The 19393-nt window shown below is 35.7% G+C and overlaps 1 protein-coding gene across 8 annotated transcripts in view; it reads right to left on the bottom strand.

Moving 5' to 3' along the window:
- The window catches only part of LOC108974865 (fibulin-1), a gene marked incomplete in the record, with an annotated part of 39504 nt that extends 22634 nt beyond the window's left edge, over positions 1–16870 (bottom strand). The window contains 5 exon segments of one of the 8 annotated variants that reach the window (XM_018942961.1): positions 2962–3462; positions 6469–6600; positions 6676–7224; positions 9874–10147; positions 16666–16870. In XM_018942961.1, the coding sequence (XP_018798506.1) occupies positions 2962–3462; positions 6469–6600; positions 6676–7224; positions 9874–9997 (1306 nt within the window). 8 annotated transcript variants of the gene reach the window in all.
- Between the last annotated feature and the right edge of the window lie 2523 nt (positions 16871–19393).

Here is a 19393-nt window from a genome sequence, read left to right as displayed (position 1 = left end):
AATACGCCAGAGAGCTTGATATCACCTTCTCTCCGTCAAAAAGTATCCTCTCCGCCTTGGATGATAAACAAATCATGTTACATCCTAAACTTTGAGAAATACGGAAAAAGTATTACCTCCCCCACAGTATTTCAACGCCTTTTCGCGGAATATACAACCCCACTGCTCCCAGACTGGAAATTCGTTTTCACAGATGGTTCAAAAACCGACATTAGCACAACATTCGCCGTCGTTGACTCCGAGGGAAGAACAATTACAGCAGGAATACTGCCCAGCTACGCCTCGGTTTTCACAGCTGAAGCTGTTGCTATCTTCTACGCAATCATCTTTGTCGAAAAATCTAGTTTTAAAGCAGTTATCTGCACTGATAGCAAGTCAACCATACACTCGTTATTCAACACAAACAACAAGTCCTACTTACTTTCCTGTATTCGGAGCAAATTAATCGATAGTAACAATCGCTTGAAACTAATGTGGGTTCCAGGACATGCAGGAATGAAAGGAAACAATCTGGCAGACGAACGGGCTAAACTCGCAGCAAAACAACCACTAATAACTTTTGACTATATTATGAAAAAAGACTTGTATAAGTGTATATCGCAGCTCGAATATAACTCACATATGGAGACTTGGAGATCTATCCAGCACCAATATACTGCGAATAACCCGAACAGGATAAAACCAAGATATCCCTCCAGCTGCCGGTGCAACGACATCAAAGCATTTATCCGATTACGCCTAGGACACACAATTGCCACACATGTGCACCTCCTAAATCGTTCTATCCACCAGTCTGCCAACACTGCCCGTCGTTAGCTTTAACAGCCTATCATTTACTCGACGACTGCCCACATTTCGCAGCAATTAGAAAAAATATCTTCGACGACCAAATACCGTCTGCTCTGTTAAAAACGAGTTCCTCCAAAAACGTAACAAAAATATCAGCATTCTTAGTACAAACAGGATTAAAACCACAAATATGATTATGTTTACACATTTCCCATTACTTATTATTTATTTTGTTCTTAAAACTTTTCTATTAGCTACAGAACATTTTATTAACTTTAGACCTAAGACTTAATTAAGCAATAACTATACATTTTATATTTACATCAGCGAGCCGAAGGTCCTGGCAGCCAGTGCTCCTTTTTTCGTGGAAAAGTAATTGTATTATAGTTTCACGTTTTTATAAATAAATAAATAAATAAATATTCCGTCCCCACAAACTAATCCCCCATGGTCACAACACACCTGTGTCAACGTTTTTTTCCAATCCTTGAAACAGTTGTTAAAGTCCATTTCCCGAATAGCATTCTTTGAGTTTGGTGAAGCGTCGTTTGCGTTTGATGAAGAGCCAGTAGTCACACGGAGTTAAATCAGGCGAATACGTTGATTGCGGCACCAAGAACAAATACAGTATGCGACGGTACATTATCGTGGTGCAGAAACTGAGAGTTGTCGGCCCATAATTCCGGCCTCTTTTTACGAATATCTTCGCGCAAACGACGCATAATGATCAAATTGTATTCCTTGTTGACAGCTTGGCCGGTCGAAAGGCATTCGGAGTATACCACACCGTGATAATTGAGGAAACTTGTCAACATAAGCTTGATTTTTGACCTGTTTGACGTGGTCTTTTAGACTCCGGCTCACCTCTGCTACGAAATTCGGCCGATTGATAGCCTCTTTCCGGGTCGTAAACATAGATCCAAGACTCATCGCCAGTAATAATACGTTTCATGACATCCTGGTAGTGACTGTTTTTGGAACCAAACATGTTTTCACTTTTCTAAGGCCAAACTGATCTTTCCAAATAGTTTTCACTGATCTTTCCGATATTCCTTCGATGCCAGAAAAATCTCCGACTGTTAATCGTTGCTCCTCAAGCACCAATTCTTTTATTTTATTAACCAGGTGATCATCTGTTGATTTTGATGGCCGTCATGGACTTGGTTCGTCGGCCTGTTAATAATTTTTACCCTATATTATGAACGTTTCCGCACCAGACATTAGATTCCGGAAACACAAAATTTAATGGAACTTCGTTTTTTGAACTAATTCAGTCAGCGTAAAAATTGTATAATGCACTTTATACGCCCAGAAAGGCGCGAATGGGTTTTCGGGCGAAATTTGAATTAAAAAGTCTTACTTTTTTTTTTTGTGTCCACAATAGTATATAATATCATAAAATACAACATAACTCCAAAAAAAATTTGAGCGGAACGCATTTCCTTATTTCCTTAATTTCAAAAGATATATCACTTTAACTTTTAATTTCGATATGATATTAACATATTAATGACTTAAGCAAACATAGGTTCATGTCAAATTGTGGTAGTTCTAACATTGAGGAGAACTTTATCCTACGCCAACTGCAAGCTGTATGCAAGAAAACGGGTTGAAATTATCTCTGCACTTCCTTCTTGATTGCTTAAGCACTTGACACTCACACTTTCAGATGTCCCTCCGAACTGTTGGCTACAGAAATTAATTGCTTGAGCAAAATTTATTGACCACAAGGCACTATACAGATTTGTAATTTCCAATTACTGGAGTTATATTCTTATGGCATCAAATAATAGTGGAAACTTTGGATTAGACATCTAACCTAAGTAGTATACTCTGCTCAGGGAATAAAATTCCATCTGATACCTAAACATTACTTTGATCAGTGTTATTCCAACTCTGCTTAAAATGAAAGAAACTATTGCTAAATTCCAAAAACTGAGGTAATCTCTTATAAAGAGTATTCTCCGAGATTTCGTGTCCCCACATCTCAAAAAAAAGAACAATTTCTTGCTGGTAGGAAACTTAGAGACTTATTTTCGAGAAAAAAAAAACTTTAGCACATTTATCGAAAACTTGAATGCCGCTATATTATTGATGAGACTTTTTAAGTCTTGGTGTTAAAAACTTTGGAGCTCTGTTGTTTTCTTAGACTCACCCACACTTAGTACTCACCCACACATGCGTTCGTGGTTGCATCTAGATTAAAACCTATTTTGCAATCACAACGGTAACCACCAATGTCATTGATGCACATCTGACTGCTATCACATGCATATTCATCTACTAAGCATTCATCGACATCGATACAGCCATTATTTTTATATTGGAAACCGGCACTGCAGATATTTTCACATTTCTCTTTGTGTGGGTCGCACTTCTTGGAATTCACGCTCAAACAGTGGAAACCGCCCATAGTGTTATGGCAATACTGACTGTTTTTACAATTGTGTAATTTATAAGCACATTCATCAACATCTAGACATTTTCCTTGGTTATAGTTAAATTTATAACCAACGTCGCAACGTATTGGATCCACTTTATTAATTTTTTCTGACCGGTTATCCCCAATTACGCCTTGTTTTGGCTGTGTTTCTCCATTTCCAACATTGTCTTCGTCAACCTCCTCTATGGCTTCCCCCACATTGATTTCATTTTTGTGTACTTTAGCTGTATCTAAAAATTTGTATATAAAATATTAGTTTTGCTTATATAAATATGGTGTGGATTTTTGAATTAATTAAGTTAATATTAAGAGGTAAGGTATTAGATAAAATCACGTAAATAATTAATTCAAATTACTAAGCTTGATATTATTGCATAAAATTAAATTAATGTATCTAGTTCATTGGAAAAGAAAAACAATTTAACCTATGTATTTAATACAAAACAACAAACACTAACTTTAGCAAGGATCAAAAAAATCTTTATTTTGATCGGTCAGTTTAAATTTCAGCTAGTTGCTACAGTTGTTGGATCTGAACAATGAATTTTGCTTTAGATAATACTATTGTTCTACAGTGAATTTGTTGCCGTAGATAAAATATCGGTTTTTAAAATATAATATATGTGTGCTCACAATTCCCGATTTCCAATTCACTATTTTCCTCTCGTTTATTTTTAAGTCTTCATTTTAAATTACAAAAATCAGAAATCTTGGAACAAATCAACATACATAAGTATAATATATAAATAATATCAGTTTAGTTCTGAAAAATTAGGTGGCATAAAGGGAAACAAAGACACAATTGTCGGAAACATATATCACATATTTATTAAACGTCTGTTATGAGTTCTTCAATTATAATTTTCCATTTTACAATATTTTGGTAAGGATCAGCAGTAATCTGCCACATTGGAACGATCCAATCATCTTTAATAACTGTCTTTCATCACTTTTAAACTCTAGTGGAGCAACTCTCTCTTTGTTTTCACAATAATTATTTAAATTATTCAAAATTGTAACCATAAAATTGCGAATGTATTCTAATGTTACACATTTTTGGTTCTTAGAATATTAAAGTTGGCAAAAAGTCCACCATTCAGCTTTTCTATAAAAAGTTCGAAGGATTCTTACAAATTCATCAGTCGACTAACGATGTCCGAATCGGTTACGTCTTCTATGTTTGGATAGTAAAACCTTTTAGAGTTCACATTCTTTTACGTTTTGGAAATTACTGTGTTTAAGATTTTTAGTTACAATGCCTAGACAGTGTGTGCGGAGAACTAACTTTTGAATTGCAAAAATGTAACTTTACTCCGTTTGTGCTAAAAGTTTACGGGGAAGTTAGTTGGGGACCAAGACAAAGCATGGTATCCTCATATCTGTTGTAAAACTTGTTAGCAGCTTGGTTAAAAGATTCAAATCGTAAAATGCCCTTTGCCGTGCCAATGGTTTGGAGAGAACCTAAAGACCATGTTACAGACTGCTATTTTTGCCTCACGAATATTGAAGGTATCGGACCGAAGCCTAAACATGTGGTTAAGTACTATAATTTACCATCAGTTTTAAGACCTTAGTTCGAAATCTAAGTTTTTCAAAATCGCAGTCCGAACTTTCAGCATTCAGACTAAAAGGTTAAAACCTTTTCCAATGGTTCATATGATACAAGATTATCACGCATATGTGTCGCAGAGAATGCTTCTTTACTTTGTATATTTTTCTTCAAAGCATTTCTCTTTATTCATTCTCGCATGAATTCAGTCGTTTTACATCTATTTCTGCCAGAGAACGTGCTCAATTCTGCTAAATAGCAGCGAGGACGGCGAATTCCTTACCCAAAATCTAACAGCTCTGTTAGCCGCCAAATCTAACATCATTCAGAATTCAATTTGCACCTTCTCTATGTTTTAAGTTCTCTGGTTAGATATTGTGTTATATATATATGTACAAGTATATATAATTGATCAATAAGATGAGACGAGTTGATATCCGGGTGACTTGCCAGTCCGTCCGTTCGTTTGTGCAAGCTGTGACTTGAGTAAAATTAAGATATCTTGATGAAGCATGACACATATGTTTTTTGGCAAAATAGTAAGAACGAGCTCGTGGATGACCGTAATCAGACCACTTCCACGCCCACAAAACGCCATTAATCAAAAACTTAACGCCCATAGCTAAGCGATAAATTAAGATAATCAACGAATCACATCAAAGATTAGCAAATTTGGATTGAAAATCTTTAAAAAGTGGGCGTGGCTCCATCAGTAATAAGTTTAATGTGTAAGTCTACGAAACTAATACAGTTAACCCCGCAATTCCCCATACAACGTTTTGGTTCAAAACTACTAAAAGTAAGCTAAATAAATAACCACATATGACGGAAACATTGGGACTTACCCCCTTGATGGCATGGGACTGCTTTATAGGACCTGTGGCAAAATAAGACTATCGGCGAGGTGCCGATCACTTTTTAATAAAATCATATGTCTGGGACCTGGGCGACAAACTTTAACCAAATTCGGTATATAAAATTTCTTTGATATTTTTTTGTTACAGTGAGAAAATGTCCCATCGGATTACAACCACGTCTTTCCTCATCCGATTCACATTTCGGGATATAAAAAAACATCAATAAATATAATAAACTTAGCACGAATCACGCATTTGAAGTGTAAAATTTGGAGAGAATATTATGTCTGATTGTCAACACACGGAAAGCAAATCGATCATACCATGTTTTCGTCTCTTCAAAGTAAGGCACTGTCAAGCAAAGAGTGGATAGTTTTGTGCAAATAAGTCACTACCTTCGCGTTACTTTTTTATAACGTCTGTGTTTAACAAAAAATATAAAATAGGCAACAAATAAACTTTACTAAAAACCTGATGTGATATGATAAAATTGGATCTGATTTTGTGATCTGCACTACTCGCTAAAAAATAATAATAAAATCTTGGACAAGGAAAACTATGTCGACCAGTAATTATGATTTTACTAGCCACTTCAATGAATAATATTCATCTGATTATTCTTTATTGCGAAATTTTCGGACCTCAGACTTTTGAGGTTCATTGCGCGTTGCGCAAAAGTTGGTATAATAACAATATATCGAAAAATATTTTAGTCACAAAAGATTCCGTTACGTGTAATGTAATACATGAACATATGTAAATTCAAAAACCACTTGTTAAAATATATTATGTTAAAACCGATTTTATAATCTGTGCTATGGGATATTTACCATTGTTTATAGGAGAACAAGTCACATTATTCTCATCCAGCTTATAGCCAGCCCTGCATTTGCAACGATACGCCTCCTTTGTGTTTTCACAAATATGCGCGCATAGATTCTTCACTTTACCGCATATATCATCTAAATGCGTTATATTTTTACAGAAAGGACAAAAATGTACATAGCAATATTAGGAACGTATTTGCATTTACTTACCGTCATCTTCCGGCAGCACGATTGTACCATCACTAGCATTTCCAATCAATTCTTCTTCAACAATGAGATCTTTCTCATCGGAGCCGTTAGAAAAATTTCTTGCTTTCGTTTCCAATTTATCGTTTTCTTCATTACTCACATAATCATCAATTATTATAGCGCCGGAATAGTTATAATTAGTTTTGTCGCCATCACAGCAAATGTGATATGTATCGAGTTTTGCAAAATATGAGAAAAGCGCATTGTTGCATTCGTTACCACTGGCCTTTACAGCTAAGCCCACCTGACAAGCGCGACAGCAATTTGCAAATGCGTTAGTATGATATTCATCATCGCAACGAGTACCCCGCAAAGCAGCTAAACGTCCTGCCACACAATACTGCTCCTCCAATTTCCGTGAACAACAAACACTATACGTCGAATGACAAAGCCCACGCCACAGGGGGGGTATCGCGTTCATTTCGTAATCGTATTGTTCGCAGTTTTTTTCATTAGCGGCATACTGAATACCACTTATGCAGCATTTTCTAATATGACTAGCGACATCATCTAGAATATGAAACATTGCATGACTCGATTTAAATTAGTATTTATACAAAATTGATCATTTAAATTAAAAGTCAAAACGAATCGCAGAGCATTTTTGTATTATAAAGATCATCACTATTGTACATATGGCATCCGAATTACTATTGGGTTTGGTTGCCATTTTCAGCGCGAAAAGCTCAAATATAACTCAGATAATAATTTGTTTTCAGTCCTATATTCCTTTCGGTATTATATACCATAGAAGTCATAAGAAATTAAAAAAAAAAATCTGTTAAGCGATAACAAGACTTTATTCTTTGTGTCCTTCAGATATACCTGAACTTCTTAACTTGTTTTAATGAGTCATCTCAATGTGAAATTTTCGAAAAGAATCGATTTTTTTTTTGTTACATTATCGGATAGTAGGAAAAAAGTTGGACCGATTTCACGTATTTCTAGTATTAACTTTATGTGTGCTGAATAAAGAAATAAATCCCCAATTTTATTACGATATTGCACACATATACCAGTATATTCGCCATAAAGTCCACTAGGATCGTCACCCACCCACAGTACGCGTAAGATAATACGTTGATCGTTCGTAAGTTAAAAAGAGGTAAAGTAACAATAGCATGATTAGAGAAGATAATGAAAACTTTTTAAAAGAGTTTCAAGTAAACTACTAATGGAGAGCTTAGGTTTGAAGAAATTGAAAGGAAATATATTTATAATAGATATATATGTATGTACATACACCCAACTCTTTTTTTACACGCGTTTGAAGTTACGCGGTTGATACTTTTTTTTAAATCTAGTATGGTTTAAAAAAAAATAGTTACAATGTTTATTTTTACCACACTTATTTTTCCCCTTATTCGATAGCTCTTACCTACACATTTTGTTCGCATGATATTTACATTACTGAAATGGATATCTCCAGTGATCAAACCGACTTTAGTCCACTTCGTCGCAAACAATGTTATCAAGTAGCGACGAATAATTATGTAGCTATATAAATAATTTTCATTCTTTCTATTCCAGTTTTTCTTTTCTTAACCCCTTGACGTATTTCCACGAGTCTGACTCGTGGTACAATTTTTGTGCCTAACATGATTATCACGAGTCTGACACGTGGTGAGTAAAGGTGTACATTTGATGAAAAGAGAATTGAAATTTCCCCGTTATTTTCTGCTAATAATATATATATATATAGAAAGCGAATTTCGTTGAGCTAATTGATACATCAAGGGGTAATTCTGGATTAACAGTTTTCTTTTGTTTTTTTTTTAATCTACCAATTTTTCACCAGTATGAAGAATGTATTTTAAGCTTTAATGCTCAATAAAATGCCATATGAACATACAATTCGTATGCATATCTGAAATTTTATAGTTTTCAATATTTTTTACACGGTTTTTCGAAGTATGCGAGTATATGGTTCTTTATTTCGTCTTACCCGGTTTTCAGATGACATGGAACGTATCCCACATTTTACTATAGCAAACGCCTTTTTTTACATGGTTTTTTTACACAGATTTCTGAGGAACGTATCTACCGTGTAAAAACAGAGTTGGGTGTATATAATATTTTTTGTGGAAGATGGGGCATATGCAATGTTATTATTGTAAAAACTTCTTAGGATTTTTGGGATTTGGACAAGCATCTTGCATGTCCAAGTTTTTTTTCGTTTGTTTGTGTTTACCACTATATGTGAATATTACCGGTGGGGTGGAGCAAAATAAACTGAAAGCAAGAAAAAACGCTAACTTCGTCTGTACAGAAGCTAAATATTAAATATAAAACCCTTCCCAAGTGCTTCTTATAGCAAAAGAAAGCTGTAAAAGATGTTTATGTTGGTTTTAATCGATCAGTTAGAATAGTAACTCTATGCTATAGGGCTACAATTTGAACAATAAGTTCAGAAGTTGTAGATTTGGATCAAACTTAACCAGGTTTCATTGAGGTATTTTCTCAAATAAACAAAATTTCCACTCAAGAAAGATATTTCCAAAACTAAGGGACTAGTACGTGTATATGCAGATAGTTCGAACTTGCTAAATTGGCTCAGTTCGTACCGCTAAAAATTTGTACATACGAGTATACTTTATAGTATTCCCTTCTAAGTATTGCAAACATCATGACAAACTTTATATATGTAATCTGTTCAGGATACAAAAAACGAAACATTACAATCTTGTAAATTTCGAGCCGTTCTTTTAATAATTAAGAGTTCTTTCCGAATGAAGTCGAAAGAGGTTATTTGCGTTTCTGCTTTCAGCTCGTAGCCCCTATGGCAAATTATATAAAAGAGAAGTGATATACGAATTCGGCTTACAAAAGGAAAGAGTTCGTAAAAGACTTGAAACGACATTCTACAGTAATTAACCCTATGTAGGGAATATTTCGCCTTCTCACTTTAGCTCGCCATCAAACGGATGTTCTTAGGCTACCCATGGTCAAAGACCGGAAGTCGTGAACTGCTTGAGTCACATCTAGAAAAAATCGTTTCTGGCCACTCGAAAGTGAATGGCGGTCAGAGATCTTTCCTCACTTGCGTAAACTACTACACATGACTTCATCCTCCGGCGTAGTTAATCTAATTAGAATCTAAACTAATAACAATAAAATGCTATATACATATAAAATAAAAAATATAAAAACTTTACTTACCAGAAGAAAACGTCGAATGCAGCAACGCCGAAAGCATAAACAGAACAATATAGTATTTTTGTAGTCGACTTCTAATTTTAAAACATAGACACTTTAATATATTTGATATTAATCTTGTGATCATTTTACGGCACTGTTTAGTTTGGTATCACAATGAATGATTTAAGTTCTACTGATTGTTATTAACACAATTTTCGATTATGAAAAATTTGTGCTCAGATTTATAAAACTAGAAATAAAATCTGTTCCAACGTATGATGCAACGCAGAATGACCTTTTTAAAACATAATATCTAAGAAATATTTTTCGAAATTTTGAAGTAAATCTGACAAATACTTTTCGTCTTATTCAATAATTAGCACAGAATTCTTGGTCGGTATGGAATATTCGAGAACAGGTAGCCAGCAGCAGCTGGGCAGTAAATTGGGATTAAAACTTCTAATATGTTTTTTTCGAAACTATATTTTTCGAATTGGTGGAAAATGTATCTCGAAAGTAACTTGATAAAACTCAATTCAATTTACACAGGATTTTGAAATCCTCACAAAAAATGAGCTGTTGGTTTTCCTCGAAATATGCAATCGTCAAGTACTAGACTATCTATTGAAAAAACTAATTTTTTGCCCGATTGATTTTAGATGAATCTCCAAAAATTAGTGATGGTCAACGTAAGGAGCTTCGGCTGAAACCAATAAATACTTCTAAAATTATGATTTCTTTTCTATTTCTGTCAAGTCAAGCCAATAACCAAAGATCAGTGGGCGAATATCGTGGCAAAGGTGAGTCGGAGCCAAAATAAACACATCAAAACAAGTCATAAATCAAGGTTACGTTGACAGTCTTCCTCGATTATCGAAGTGTGGTGCACTCCGAATTTCTTCGGTCTGGCCAAACTGTCAACTAGGAATGTTATTTCAGTGTTAAGCGTAATTTGTGCTAAGCTATTCGTAAAAAGAGGTCGGAATCATGTTCTGGTAACTTTTGGTTTTTGCATCACGGTCGCATACTGCATTGATTCTTCGTTAGTTTTTCGCGAATATTTCAACCAATAACATGCCGCAACCAACACTTTGACCTTATTTAGCTCCGCATGACTTCTGGCTATTCATCCAACTGAAACAGTCGCTCCGGTGAAAATATTTTGAGTCAGTTGAAGACATTAAGAGTGAATGGCAATAAATCAGTACAGCTAAGTAAGTCTATGGTCAATAATACAACTCAATAAAATATCTAATTTGATTCACGATTTCGTTAAATAACAACCACTAAATTCTTTCGAAACTTTCTTCAATTCTTGCAATATGTTATTTGTTGGTTGTTTGTATCATCTGAAAATAATCTACCGTCAACATATAGCATTGAAAGATGGAGCCAAGTGTAAAAGTTCACGCAATTGGGGAAAGTTCTCTGATCGCCATTCACTTGGGAGTGGCCAGAAACGATTTTTTTTACTAGGCTCAAGCAACTCACAACTTCCCGTCATAGACCGCGTATCCTCCGAGTAGCCAAAAACACCATTTTGAAGGCGAGCTAAAGTAAGAAGGCGAATCATTCCTCCCCAGGGTTGTGCGCTGGGTTTGGGACCTGCCAAGTGACAAAAGCCCCAATGAAAAAAAACGAACAACCTAGGATAAGAGGACCTCCTTTTGATGACGGCCGTGGCAAGCACATTAAGAATTACAATTAAGGACATGCACCTTTAACGTCCCGTCCCGGGAAGGTGCCGCTACCCATCATTCTCGTAAAATTAAAGGCTGACATAACCACCGTCCAAGCAGTGCGACGGACGAGACATGGACTAAAACGAGTAAGTCCTTGTTGCATTTACTATTGTGGCCATATAACGGAGCGCAAATTCGGTGTTTCACTCGCCATATACTGACATTCACAACGTCTGGCCACAATGCGCATCAAAGCGAAGTTCTTCAACATACCGCTGATTTGGGTCTACGCCTCAATGGAAGAGAAGGACGAAGTGACAGAAGATGCCTTCTTTGAGCGCACCTGTGAGAGCAACCCCCGCCACGAAGTCAAAATAGTGCTTGGGGACCTTAACGCCAGGGTGGACAAAGGCTCAACGGTCGGTAAATTTAGTTCCGAACATTGACTCGGACCACACGCCTCTGTGCAGCAAAACTCTCACGTCCACAAACATAGCTTATCAGTCTATCTTCAGACCGGGAAAATCAACAACTGACTATTTGACATACTTACCATACGCCAAATCTTGGAAAAGACCCGTGAAAAGAGGATCGACACAAACCGTATTTTGATTTCAAAGCGGCTTTTGACAGCACGAAAAGGAGCTCCCTTTATGACGCAAAACTTATTCGGCTGTGTCAGGATCAGAAACTACCAAGCGGAGTTTTAGAAAAGGCGACTCCCTATCATGCGACTTCTTCAATCTACTGCTGGAGAAATTAGAGCAGCAGAGCTGAATCGAGAAAGCATATTCTTTTATAACAGTGTACAGTTACTGGCGTATGCCGCGATGATATTGATATCATTGGCCTCAACAACTAAGCTGTTAGTAAGGACTAACAGACTAAACAAGGAAGCATAGATGAAAGATTTTCTGCCACCAAACAAACAGTCGACGCACTCATGTCTTGGCTTCCACAATCTGTTGACAATCACAACTTCAAAGTCGAAGATAATTTGGAATCAGTATTAACACCCATAATAATGTCAGCCCCGAAATCCACGGACTGAGTAGGCAATTGAGAAGTAAAGTCCTCTTTCCACGAACAAAGGCCAAACTGTATAAGTCACTCATTATTCGCGTCCTGCTATATGGTGCAAAATCTTGGACGATGACCACATCTAATAATATCGAAATATCGCATTCGATGGAACGATGAGTTACACGACGACATTGAAATAGTTAAGCGATTAAGAGACAGCGACTACGCTGTCTAGGTCATGTCGTTCATATGGATGAAAACACTACAGAGAGCACTTCTACGTTGTTGGAGAGACCAGGTGGAGACGGACTTGGTTGCACTTGATATTTTTAATTTGGCGCCAAATTACGAAAATAAGAAACAACGGACGCGCTGCTGTTAACTTGACTAAAACGCATAACGTTTTCTATGGCAGTTAAGAAGAAGAAAAGGATAGACAGCCCATTCTCCTACATCGTCTCACACTAACTCTGAACAGATCAGACGCGAAGGCAGCAGAAAAATTCAGCATCAAACATTTTTCTTAGAAATAAATAGATAGCAACGCAGGTAGCAGAGTTTAACAGGATGGCACAACAAGGCAAAAATACTACCCAAATGTCACCACTCCCACACATTCGTCGGGTAATGCCACAGCAAAGAATTTTGCCCATAACTTCACTCGAAATACATCAGCCCGAATTTCATGTGAACGCAGATATTTAACCCTCATAGCCCACAGAAATATGACAGAAACAATCATTGAGTCATATGTTTTTATGGGGCTGTTGTTCTAGTTCGCAGATACCAGTGTGACTCACGATGCAAGGAAGTAAAACCTGATCATGCCACAAGTTCCTCTCAGCAACCTAATAGAGTAAAGGGCAGTCATCAATTCCGCTCATATTTGCTGAAAGCCAGCAACGTCGCCTGCAGCGTGTGCTTTCGGAGATGCTCTTGGGTGACCTAAACTCAAACCAACTTTTCAACGAAATGCGATGGGTGGTTGGCACCGAGCTCATCGATCTGTGGGTGATCGCATCAAAAGGTAAAGTAGCAGATAAAATCGCCATGACAAGCGCCATTACCGATCCGTTGCTTAAGTCAAATTAGCATAGGCAATCATCCACCACAACAACCAACAGGAAATCCGAATGAAAATCGCTCAGCTAACGCAGTATATGGAATTTATAAAATCGTACCTTGCAAGAAGCTGTAGTTAAAGCCGACAGAGACCACAACCATATACGCACTATTATTCCTCGCACAATAACGACTAATCTCACGTTCTCTCAGTTCGGCGACAACGATCGAAAATGTAGAAAACCCTACTCAGTAAAAATTATTCGAATTTTTGTAATTAGCATAAAACACTACCGATAAATTACAACTATGTTGTACTATGTTACCGACCATTAACACGTACTAAATTAACGACATGCAACCCTTTATTACGTTTTTTAAATCTTTGTGACAAGCAACCATTCTCGCAATACTTCTTTTTTCTCACGAACTCCGAACCGATTAGACGTACTGACATCATCAACTATCGGCACCATTTTGGATGTATGTACTATGTATAAGTATACTTTTTGTTTTGAAATAAATTGTATTTATACATATATAAATGATCAGGATGATGAGACTAGTTGAAATACGAGTGACTGTCAGCTTGTCCGTCAGTCTGTCTGTGCATGTGATAACTTGAGTTAAAATTGAGATATCTTAATTAAGATTGTTACACTTGTTCCTTGACCATCCGTTGTGTTTGGCAGCAATTTATACCTTGTCTATTTTTATACCTTTGGAATATATTGCATATTGCTACAGAGTATAATAATTTTGTTCACCTAACGGTTGTCGGTATCGAGATAGATGTGTAGTTATACATACTCGTACTATAAAAATGTTCGGATCACGATACGAGTTGAATTCCGAGTTACTGTCGATCTCTTCAAGTGCAGTTTCAAATTCCATCTGATTTTTGCTCTCTCCGGTATATAAATCAAGAGCCAATCAATGTATTCGGATAAAAATTTGCACGATTAGTGCCTTGTGTGCCACCTTATGACTAAAAGTTGTTCAAATCGGACCACAACTATTCAAGCCCCCAGATGCCGCAAAAATGGGGACCCCAGTTCCTATCGCGAAATTCTTATTGTGGGATTTCCTTTTACCCCCACATACGTAATATAAAGATTTTCTAACTTTATGTATTCGCAAATAAGTAAATTATCTTAACAAAATTGAGAGGAAGTGTTTTTATAATAATGGTGCATAAAATGAGTGAAATCAGGTGAAATCTTGTCCCAGACACCATATAACTTATATCTGGATTTTAAAATTTCTAGTTGATTTTAGACCTTGTACCATATATTGGTGAGGTACCTTAATGAAACTGTAAAAAAATATGCTGCCAATACTTCCCCTACTTCCACATATCTAATATCAAATTTTCAATCTTCCGGTTGTTATGCCGTGTATATTGGCCGAGATATCACAGCAAAATTAACGGGGCATCTCGACAGGATAAAATTTATGTCATACTAACAGTCAAATGTATTGCTATTGCCATTGCCAAATCTCTATATGTCCATTTGCTATCATGATATAATCATTTGCGCAAAGGCATAGGGTAGGTAGGTTCGAGCTGATGTAGCGCATGCTTTGAGCTCTTGAGAAATTTATTTTATCACATTGCGAAATGCTATCGGTGAGGTAGCTGATGTTGCGCATGTTTTGAGCTCTTGAACTGTTTAAATCTTTTATGAGGAAAATAAAAAAAGGATTACGATCCTTTTTTTGACAAATGTATTTCTGGGAAAAATAAGAATTCATATTTTTGGACTACTATATAATAATTGTGGCATACATTTTATATACCAATTAAAATAATAATTTTAATATGAGCAATGGTATTTTGATTTTTGCTTGTATAAGTTTATTAAAGTTAAGACTTCGCTCATTCCCAACCCAATTCGCATAATTTTTCTGTAAATTAACAATATTGAACTCAATATTATTTTTTTGGAAAAAAGTTATTTTGAAAATTTATTTTATTTTTATAATATAACACAACCGTTTTAATGCTCGCTCTTCTAAATTTCATATTACTGAAATGAAAATGCCGTCGGCATATGTGCAAATGGAATATGTTGCTTCTTCGAAATTTTCATAGAAATGAAAACTGCGCTGCCAAACTGCTGAAATGACAGCTTATTGCTTAAAATATATGGCAAACTAATTAGTATTCCATATATAATATTATAAAAAATATGGAATCCCCACAGACAATAGGCACGGCAATACAGTTAGTAAGACATAGATTTTATCCTGTCGAGATGCCCGTTCACAAGAAAAGTAGTAATTAATTTGTTAAAAAAAACTCAATTAAAAAGCTGTAACCTAACAAAATTTCTCAGCAAAATGTTACATTGAACGCAATACTTTTCACATAATTCACTTTGAGCAAGAATCGCGCAGAATTTTCACATATGTATAACATATATTCCGTTTTGATAGAAAATAACTAGCATACTTGCACAAAAAACGTACTTACTACAATACCTTTAAAATAAAATTAGGATGTATGTCTAATAAATATCAGCTGAGAAAGGCATGATTTCATATTGTGATAAACTTGCATTATGTTAGATACCTGATCATTGGGATTGACTTTGAATGACTATGTAGGTGAAATAGATCAGATTTTAAATACAAATCGGTCATTAAAATATAGATGTATGAAGTAGTACACTTAACGCTTTCCTAAGATAAAAATTGTAGTGTTTGGTGGGGTTGCATATTTCAAATGATCTACGAGCATTTCTCATAATGTTTGCACAAGCATAAGAGTTTAGAACACTGTATATATTTTTTTCCAAAGTTTCTATGAGACATCAGATTTTGTTCTTAATTTTTTATTTTAATTTTTTTTTTGACTCTCTTATTATTAATAACAATAACACATTTTTTTATCCGTTGGTATTTAAATTCATACGTTCATATGACTACGTCATGTGCAACGCCTACACGTATTGACGTAGATATATATGCAACTATCTTCGTATCTTTTTCAGTTTTAATGATAAATTGTCGAAATTTCATCAGTTTTGGAATTCGTACTGACACTTTGCTGTTGATACCGTTACACATACCGATTGACTGATTAACTACATAATTAATCTGTGTGATACACACCACACCAATACAGCTGAGTACATTCGTTGCTTACGCTCGTTGGCGGTTTGGTTAACTAACTGACTGAATGTGATATGCTTGTCTTATTGTGTTTTTCGTTAAAATAATATTGTTTCTTATTGGTCATTTGACTTCGAGTTTTCTGTAGCTGTCTGCAACATTTCTGATACATGTATATGGCTTGGTTTTCATTACTACAAGAGATTTACACAAATGATGTTTACTTGGTTTAGCTTGGGCTTAAATTTGTTATAGTTCAGTGTTCAACATAATAAATAAAAAATGAATCATAAACATTCATTCACATGCACTTAGTGCTTACATGTGTACGCTCTGACATTTGTTCATGAAAACATGAGAATGCTTAACTGCTATCATTCAAATATGTGCAGATAAATACATACCCTGCAGGAAACCGAAATGTTCAGACATATTTTAACGTCTTGAAAATATTACTTATGTAGTATGTATTTGCTTACTTTACTTAAAGACTTGACAGGCGGCAGCTTTAATTCGGATTAACTGCGCACTTAATCAGGTCAAAATTTGTAATTGACAGACGGCAGCTAGTTTGAAACTCTCGTAAACAGCTGATTGTAATTTTTATAATATTTTCAATGGAAACGGATAGAAGATAAACATTGCGGTTCGTAACCCACCAATATGGGTAAGGCCAGATCGAAATACGATTTTTTTGCACTGTTCAGGATCACTAATAAAATAATAGTATAAAACAGTGAAAATTTAAGAAAACGCGCAATTTAAATATGCTTGTGGCATAATTTGCGATGTGACATTGTTTTATTATACATAAAGCACACTCTTTCATTAATGCATACCATTAATGACGATTTTCAGTTCGCAGGACCAAAGTAATTCATCTCCCTGTAGGGTATATACAAATGTACTAGCGAGTTGTCACATCAACTGAAAGTAAACTGCTCAGATAAGAGCAGAGTAAATATTGGATATAAATACACGAACAAGAATAGGCACTTAAGTATCCAAACTAACATACCCAATTACCATTTACGTTGGTTTTCAATTTTTTCGGAATTAACATAAGATATTTAAAACTCAGGAGGATTATGTCACCCAAATAACGGATAAGTAAAATTGACCTGCAAGTGAGCTTGAAGCTTTTCTACATTTGTTGACCACATTGGAATTTATCTTTGGCGACAGAAAGGCCAGCAATCCTGCCAGACTACCGGTAAAATTTGTATTATCCTTTCGTAGGTATCTAGTAAAACTCCACAGGACCTTGGAAGATATTGGCTAAGTTTGGTACACGGATGGAGAAGAGAGCATTACTTTCCAGCGAATTGAAGAAATATGCCTAACCAACACTTGTTGTGCAACCCTGCGCTAACATCTCTTCTGCCGTATGCGTTCATTCATTCATTTCATTTATTCCATCCATTTTTTCGATAAAATGACGTTGCTGCAACCCTTTTTTATTTTCTATCTATTACTAAAAAATATTTGATTTTAAGTTTGAAGTTTGAAAACCACAAGAAATAAATTTTTTCATCTGCCATTGGAACCATTCACAATAAAAAAAGCTGATATACAGAAAAAAAAACAGAACAAATGGTTTTTTCGGCAAAATCCATTTGAATCGCCTTTACGTCTGCGTAACGTTTTCCTTTCATGAGCCATATCAGGTGAATATGGGCAGTGGTTAATATTAAAATGTGATTTTTGGTCAAATAATCACAAGCGTCGATCGATGAGACGGGGCATTATCGAGCAACAAACGCCAAATTTCATCTTCGCGATATTCGGGCCGAACACGTTAAATACGGCAACCAACGCTTCAAAACTCCAACGTAGAATACCGCATTAACGTTTAAGCCGGGTGGAACAAATTCTTCGTATACAATATCCTTGGAATCATAAAAACAAATCGGCATTGTCTTCACTTTTGACTTCTCCATGCTCGATTTTTTGGGTTTCGGCTGGTTTGGTGCCTTCCATTTAGCACTCTGGCGTTTCCTTCGGGATCATATTGGAAACACAACGTTTCGTCACCAGTCACAATATTGTAAAGGAAGTTTTTGTCCTTTTTGACCTCTTTAATGATGTCCTTCGAATGTTGGATTCTGAGCAATTTTTGGTCGTCAGTCAATTTGTGAGGAACAAACCGTGCACACACCTGTCGTAAACACAAATGTTCGGTCAAAATGCGATAAATCGATGTTTTGGAGACGTTCAATTCCATTGCCATGAATTTCAATGATTATTTCGGGTATTTTTTGATGAATTCACGCACAGTTTCGATGGAATTTCCGGTGATCACGAACTTTGATTGGCCCACATGTTGATCGTCATTTATGTCCTCTCGACTGCTACGGGATAAGCAATCATCGCCATAAACTTGTAAAAGTTTTACCAATTTAATGTTGGTTTTTGTTCATTTTTGCACCGATAACAGAAAAATTACTGACACTTAAAACGCAATCGATTCACTTCCTAAAATATGGTCATTGATTTTAAAAGACTTCTGAAATGAAAAGAAATTGGGTGGAACTATTACAGTATTGGAACCTTTCTTTTTGAATACGCCGGCGACATGGAGATTTGCTGACTATCACGAAAACTGTTTTCCAAAACTGGTCATAAAATTGTAAATGTAAGTATGAGTGCAGCCTCAT

This window comes from Bactrocera latifrons, unplaced genomic scaffold (assembly GCF_001853355.1).
Source record: "Bactrocera latifrons isolate USDA-ARS-PBARC rearing strain unplaced genomic scaffold, ASM185335v1 scaffold_598, whole genome shotgun sequence".
Lineage (NCBI taxonomy): Eukaryota > Metazoa > Arthropoda > Insecta > Diptera > Tephritidae > Bactrocera > Bactrocera latifrons.
Note: the sequence above shows the minus strand (reverse complement) of the source record. Positions and strands in the feature narration are given on the sequence as shown.